Raw genomic sequence first — 7,860 nt, 5'->3', positions numbered from 1 at the left:
TAAATATATAATACAAGAAATGAACGGTTAAATTATAAAGCACTACAAATGGCTCGGTGCAATTCACTCCCGTGAGAGAGAATTGTGAGAAACAGTCCTTCAAGTCTCTTCTGCTGCCAGATCTTCCTCTATTTATAGAGGGAGGTAGGCTATCTTAGCATAGCAGTCAACCACAAGGCAGATCACCAACTGTCAGCCAACCACCAGTCCCAACTGCCAGTCCCAAGCTCCAGAGATGTCTTAAAGGGACCTCAACTTACAGAGACACAGTCCACAGGCTAGGCATCCTATAGGTAGTGTAGCCTATAAATTGAGGCACAGAATAAGCAAGGCTGCCGCACACTGGTCCGGTGATCAAAGAGTGATAGACAAGAAAGGGGAGGCTCACCAAGCCATTTATCTCTGCCCTTCAGTTAATCCCACTTGTGTTTATCAGCCAGGCTGGCACAATAAACAATCTCAAATACCTTCTTATAATTTAAGATAATGTGTAGTAGCTGCTGAAGAGAAAATTTACTAGCCCAAGATAAGAACAGTTACTTAATCATTAAAGAATAATTAATTCTTTTTGATAAAAAATTATTCAAGCTAGGACATTTTCTTTCATTCCATGGAATATTGCTTTAAGATTGGCCCCTCCTACACTCCTTTTGATAAAAGCTGTTTGCTAACAGTTGATCCAGGCACTGGGCTAGTCCTCTTTTTGTTGCTCAGATGTGTAAGGAAAGGAGAGGAAAGAGCACAAGCTCTGTTTAGCCAGAACAGTACTAGAAGATGGACCTCAAACATCACTCTGTGAAACTTAATGATGGTCACTTCATTCCCGCCCTGGGATTTGGCACCTATTCACCAGCAGAGGTAATCCTATGGGACTTGGGGTGTCGAATGCAAATGAAAGCAACCTAGTGTTCGTGGGAGTCAACATGGACTGTAATAACTCAGTTCCTGTGTGACTGAGAAAGCACCAGGTCTGACATTTCACCAGGCTACGGTTATTCCATGGGGAAAGTGCAGATTATACACTAACCTCACTCAATGCTTTTGGGTCTGAGTTTTGATCACCTACAGATTATCTGGGCATTGAGTCGTCCTCCTGTCTTTACCAATGTCATGGTTTGTCAGAAAATACGAAGCTGAGCAGTTAAGAACATCTCCTGTCAGTACCCAGCATTGTGATGAGTGCCACGGGAGGGGTTTCTCTTTTTCATCTGTTATACAGAAGGGGATACTCAAGAGACATTACAGAGAATAGGGACAGGGTTTTGTCTACTTACAACGCAAAATGAGGACGAAGGAGTGGGAAGGTTTAAGGATGACCTTGAGGCTTCAGACTTGGTAACAACCTCATTCTTTCATACCTAAGGGAAGAACTGGGGCCATCAGAGGTCAATAAGAGCGAAGTAATGGTTCCTGGTGAGTAGACTTAGAAACAAAGCTTCTGGCAGCCATCTAAGTGAGATGTCAACTAAATCCACATGGAAGAAGCACACCATCATCACTCACTGAAGGATTGTAAATCATATAATCTGAAGTCGAAGCAGGGATTAGTATCAGAACCTAAACGGTGAGAATCCAGTTTGCAGAAGGCTATGGATGACAGTGGGACCCAAGAAGCCTTTGTGGGAACTACATAGGAAATAAGCTCTGGTAATTTCCCTCTATCCACAATTGAGGGTTGGGAGGAAAGTGGTTACTAAACAAGAGGGCATTGGAGAGAAGAGTACAGAAGATCAAAGGCATGATTCTGACTTCAGCAATTGAGACATTGTTGGTTGATCGCCCCTCTGATGCATACTGGGCTTGATCTGGTTTTCGACATTTTCTGTATTTTTGTTTTCTTTTCATCTGTTCATATTAAGCTGTATCTCAGAGGTGTTGTGTCATAAGAGGTCACCCTCATGAAGTTGTGTTGGATCTTTTTCTGTGTTTCAGTATATGAAATCCATGATTGATGAACCCATAAGGACAGCAAGTAGAATAAGGGTTTTGAGGTTGCGGGGGAGGGGCGTGAGGACAGTGGTGGTGGGGTAGGTAAAAGCGAGATGATGTCAAGGAGTCCATGTGGAAAAAGAATGTTTGGAAAATAATTGTGGTAGCAATTGTTGCTATCAATTCTGCTTGGTTTGATTGAGCTATGGAATGACATGATATATGTATTAACTCCCAATTAATAATACATTTTTTAAAGAATTAAAAGAGAAAAAATGAAATGCAAATAAATAAAATTGAAAATGAAAAAAAATAAACAAAACTAAATGCATTTTAACATCTGTCCCTAATTTTTGTTAGATAAGTCAATCATTTGAAATTTCACCCATCAAACACTTAGTCTATCACTTTATCTTCTGCCCTTTGCTTACATTCCACCCCCTGCCCACACCTCTCCCACCACACTCCAAAGTCTGTTCCCTTCGACTTGAACCTTATCAATTATTATATTTCCTCTAACGAATTCCCCTTGGTTTTCAGAGCAGACACCTACTTTACTAATCACGTAAAGCTAGAGAATATAGTGTTAGCTAGCCTGAGATAAAGGAAATGCATGTTGGCCTTACTTAAATTAATTCTACGGTACTAAATATTTAAGTCAAGCTATACTTCATATGGTATGAAATATGTATGATCCACAGATATATTTGAACAGTGAAAATTACACTTCAAATTGGAATTTTCACCCATGTATTTTCACTTTTATTAGGAACTGACTAGCAGGCAGTTCTGATGTGTTATCTGAAAGGGGACAGAAATAAGAGTTAATATGCAACAAATAAGGCACCCTGGTGGCATCGTGGGCTATGTGTTTGACTGCTAACCACAAGGTCAGCTATGTGAGCCACCAGCTAGCTTCTCTGCAGGAGAAAGATGAGGCGTTCTGCTCCATAAAGATGTACAGGCTCAGAAATTCACAGACGTTCCACTCGGTCCTATAGGGTCTATGTGGGTCATAATCAACTGACTGATACTAAGTTTGGTACAATAAATAGAGATTAAATGATCTGAAACCCAAAATGGTTCTCTCGGAGTTCAGGCTCCTTTATTAAAATGAAAATGTTCCAGTCTATCATAAAATATACAACTTCTCAACCCATGCACAGACTTTTAAAAGAAAAGTTAGAATTGCTCATATAAAGAAGATTGACGTCAATGTCAGCTCTGAAACATCCAACATGAATTGTCTTCCATACATTAAAATGTGCTCTGGACCGTTAACTGCATAATTTCAAGAAGAAAAATTTAGATCCTCAAAATACTTATGAAAATTGCTATGAAGCCTTACATTTTCAACACTAAATTGCCCTCACATTTTCCATATACATGTCTTTTCTTTCTTCCCCCCCACTCTTCTCAAGCTGTATTCTGACTTTGTCTCTGTATAGATGGCACAGCCTCCCATACCAAAAAGAAAAATGTGCTGCCATCTAATTGATTCTAGGCCCTACAAGACATAGAAGAGCTACCCCCATGGGTTTCCAAACCTTTAAATGTTTTAAGATATTATTCAATTATATTTTAATTTATACTTATTTATTTTTAATAGTTTATTGGCTTACATTTTACATATCAAACAATTCAGTCATTCAACATATTAAAAGAGTTGTACATGGGTACAGATAAGAGCTGAAAATACAGGGAATCAAGGACAGATAAACCCCTCAGGACCAATAATGAGAACAGAAATGCCAGGAGGAGAAAGGGAAGGTGCGGGGAGCAAGAAGGAACAGATCACAATGATTTACATATATTCCCCCTCCCAGGGGGATAGACAACAGAAAAGGTGAAGGGAGACATCGGTTAGTGTAAGACATGAAAAAATAATAATTCATAAGTATCAAGGGATGAGGGAGGGAGGGAGGGTGAGGGAAGGAGGGAGGGAAAAAGTGAGGAGCTGATACCAAGGGCTCAAGTAGAAAGAAAATGTTTTGAAAATGATGGCAACAAATGTACAAATGTGCTTGACACAATGGCCGGATGTATGGATTGTGATAAGAGCTGTACGAGTCCCCAATAAAATTATTTTTAAAGAGTTATACAATAATCATCATAATCAATTTTAGAACATTTTCTTCTATCTTGTACTCATTGTTATTAGCTCTCCATTTCCCCCCAAGCTTACCTGCAAGACACCATTAATCTAGTTACTGTCTCTATAGATTTACCTATCTTGAATTTCATGTACAGAAAAACATACAAAACCAACAACAATAACAAAGTAAAACAAAAAAACCTCAATAGAAAAGAATGCAGAAAATATTAACTAGAACAAATTTTAAATGGGTCAAAAGGGAGATCAAATGATAAGGTGTTAAATGTTAACCTCATTGCAGCTGCAACCATCCCCTTTTCAGTGCACTCTGCATGAGAGCAAGGCTATTCAGCTCCCTGCTCTGTGATCAGCAGGAACTCACAGGAAGTAATCAACGGAATTTCCCCTTCACTTTTACTTTTCAACTGAAGCAACTTTAAAATGGGTCAAAAGGGAAATCAAATAATAAAATACTAAACTTTAACCTAACAATATCTGCCATAATCTACTTTACAATGCTCTCTGTCTGATAACAAGACTATTCACTACTGAAACTTTAGACTCTGTTCTCTGAATGCTCACAGCATCCTTCCAATGCCACATCAGAAGGAAACAACGTGGAAACCCATTAAGTGAGCTAGGCTTTACCTCAAATGCACCTGTAGCCCGTGGTCTTAAGGCTACATCTCCTTATGAGAAGAAGCATATGACTGTTCTCCCAAGGTTATAGAGCAGGCTTCGGTTTTGGTTTGGATCTCTTTCCTTGAGTGTGCCCAATGAATGGTGACCTAGGACTACCATATATTTTAATGCCCTCATTGCTTTATTAAGACGCATTAATCTGGTGGACATGGTTCTGCCTTTGTGAGTAAATGTTATTTAAAGTTTTGCCTTATCACCAACCTTCATTGTGTAAATAGTGTCCAGTCACTTACTAATTTAACCTATACAAGTCAACAGCTCATGTATTGTGCTTTGGAGCTGGCCTATACTTTTCTAACTACCTTTTCTAAACTGTGTTTTAAATTATATACCATTGGCTATATTAATGAAACTATCAACAGAATTACTTCATTCCCAGCGTGGGTGTGTGTGGGCGGGGAGGGTGATAGATATGGAATGATAATATCTCTATAGTGAAACAGAGACATTTATAAACCATAGACATATGAATAGAGTTGTGGCTCACACTTAATTCTAGTCCCAACTTAACAACAATTAGTACTTATGACATGACTCTGCTTGCTGCAAACCTTTAAATATTTTAAAGAGTGCAGAGTGACTGGTGGGTTCAATTCCCTGACCTTATGATTGGGAGCTCAATGCATAACCAAACAACTAGCCACACAATTTCTCTTGGAAATTCTTTAATGCCTAATTCTTTTTCAAATATTTCTTAGTTTTTGTGTGTTATTCTGTAATTTTTTGGTCTAGATTGTTCTTGTATTTAATACTAGGATGATAAATCAGTACACTAGTAATAATAGCTGAAAATATAGAGGAACGCTGTATCTAAGAAACGAATTGTTGCAGTCGATGTAATACAATTTTCTTAAGCATTGCCCCAAATAATCTCAGAAATAGGCCTGAAAAGCAAGACACCAAGAAAAAAAATTGTTGTTGTTGGACTATTTTATTCTTGTATTGTCTATTTCTCTCTTCAGTTCCACAGAATTTGAATCATGTGTTTCAAGGGTTATGGTTATATCTTCTTGTTCTATTGTCCCTTTAATCACTATGTAGTACCCTAGTTTGCTCTCCTGGTGGATTTTGCCTTCATTTCTATTTTATCAGAGCTTGCTATTGCCATAACTGCATTTTTTTGTTTGCCATTAGCTTGAGAATTTTTCAGTCTATTTTTCTTTGTGTCTAACATCTGTTTCTTGTAAGAAGCATACTGATGCATATTTTTTCTTAGCCAGCCTATTACTCTATCACTTGACTGATGTGTTTAATTCATTATATTTTGGTGTTGTTATTGATAGGTGTGGGTTTGTTACTATCATTTTGATGTGTGTTCCGTGGCATCATCTGTTTCTTTGCTCTTCTTATATTTCTGTGCTGTTTTAAGTGTGTTGATTTCTAGATGAGTCCATCTAGATGTCTTATAGCTTGATGTCGGGTTCTCCTCTGTTGTTGAATATCTGTCCAGAGTATTACTTTAGTGTTCTTTGTAATTCATGTCAGTGTAAATTCCTCTAATTTCTCCTTGTCTGAAAATACTGTTATGTCTTGCTCATATTTGAAGGATAGTTTTTCTGGATATAATATTCCTTTGGGCAAGTTTTTGTTTGTTTAACATTTTGTGAGCTTTGTCCACATTTATTATTATTGTTAATTTATTAATTGAGAGTTAATACAGATATTGTATCATTCCATAGTTTAATCACATCAAGTATAATTGTACTCTTGATACCACAATCAGTTTCCAAAGATTCTTTTTCTTCCTGGACTCCTCCACATTGTCTCTCCCTCAGCCACCACCAACTCTGTACCCGCCCCCCTCAGAAACCCTTATTCTACTTGCTGTTCCCATAGGTTCATCAATCCTGAGCTTCATACACCAAAAGTCAGAAAGACATACAACCTCCAATGACACAGCACCTCTGAGATACACCCTACTATGAACCCTTTTGGCAGTTTTTTTCTTCCAGGATTTTATATATTTCATCCAATTGTTTTCTTCCCTGCATGGCTTCTGCTGAGAAATATTAGCTTATTCTTATTCGTTTCCTTTGTACTTGACTGTTCTTTATCTCCTAGCTGCTGTCAGAATTCTCTTCTTGTCCTCAATATTGCAAACAGTGACTACAGCATGTTGCAATATTTTTCTTTGGGGGTTCTTTCCTATTTGAGGTTTGCTCAGCTTCCTGCACCATTATTTTCTCCTATTTCATGCTGCTTCCAAGATTTCTTATGCTAAAGTCTGGAGAAACCTATAGCCTAACATGTGACCCACACGTTTGGAACCTACCTGGACCTGGACTTGCCCACTTCCACAACTGTCTCAGCCATTTTCTTGATATAAATTTCCATATTTCCATATATAAGCATCACAAATTTTGCTTCTCTGGAAAGGATTAACATCAAAATGTCAATACAACCTAAAGTGATCTGTAGATAATAAAGCAATCGCCATTCAAATTCCATCAACTTTCTTTATTGGTATCAGAACATATCACCACCAACTTTATATGGACTATAAAGAGGCCCTAATAGCTAAAGCAATATTGAAGAACAACAACATAGACTTCACAACCTTGATCTAGGAAGATATTATACAGCTACAGTAACCAAAACTTCCTAGTTTAGTGACAGAAACCTAAACCAGTGGAATAGCAATCTAACCAATTATCCACAAGGGGTTAAAGTCCATTCAATGATGCAGAAGCAGTCTCATTAACAAATGGTGCAGGCAAAGCTCAACGTTTATTTGCAGAAAAATGAAACAGGATCCATACCTAGCACCTTGCACAAAACTAACTCATCTATGGATTAAAGACATACATGTTAAAGAAAAACTATAATATTTCTAGAAAGTAATATAGACACAAAACTATCAGACCTAATTATTTTCAATCCTAGATTACCAAACACAACCACAGAGACATAAATTTGTTAAGGAAGATAATAAGTCAAAAAAGAGAACAAATAACTTCCAAGTAGCAGTTCAAGTTAATTGTAAGACAGAATAAGCTGTTTGAAACTTAGGAAGAAATTAATAAACTACAGAGTAACCCCAAAAGAAATTAATAAACCTGCCCATCAAAATAACCAAGAGGAAATCGCAAAGATTTACTAAGCATTAAAACAACAGCAATGGCATGGTTCCCCAA

The 7,860-nt window shown here is 37.6% G+C and overlaps 1 protein-coding gene across 1 annotated transcript in view; it reads left to right on the top strand.

Moving 5' to 3' along the window:
* The first annotated feature begins 711 nt into the window (after positions 1-711).
* The window catches only part of LOC101653576 (prostaglandin-E(2) 9-reductase-like), a 48,529-nt gene continuing 41,380 nt past the window's right edge, over positions 712-7,860 (top strand). The window contains exon 1 of the mRNA XM_004710276.2: positions 712-858. Within this exon, the coding sequence (XP_004710333.1) occupies positions 775-858 (84 nt within the window). The 5' untranslated portion in view covers positions 712-774. The remainder of the gene's footprint in view (positions 859-7,860) is intronic.

Source organism: Echinops telfairi, unplaced genomic scaffold (genome assembly GCF_000313985.2).
Source record: "Echinops telfairi isolate 266 unplaced genomic scaffold, ASM31398v2 ScPeMD7_6273;HRSCAF=7185, whole genome shotgun sequence".
NCBI lineage: Eukaryota > Metazoa > Chordata > Mammalia > Afrosoricida > Tenrecidae > Echinops > Echinops telfairi.
The sequence above is the reverse complement of the archived record's forward strand: the minus strand, read 5'-3'. Positions and strand labels throughout refer to the sequence as shown.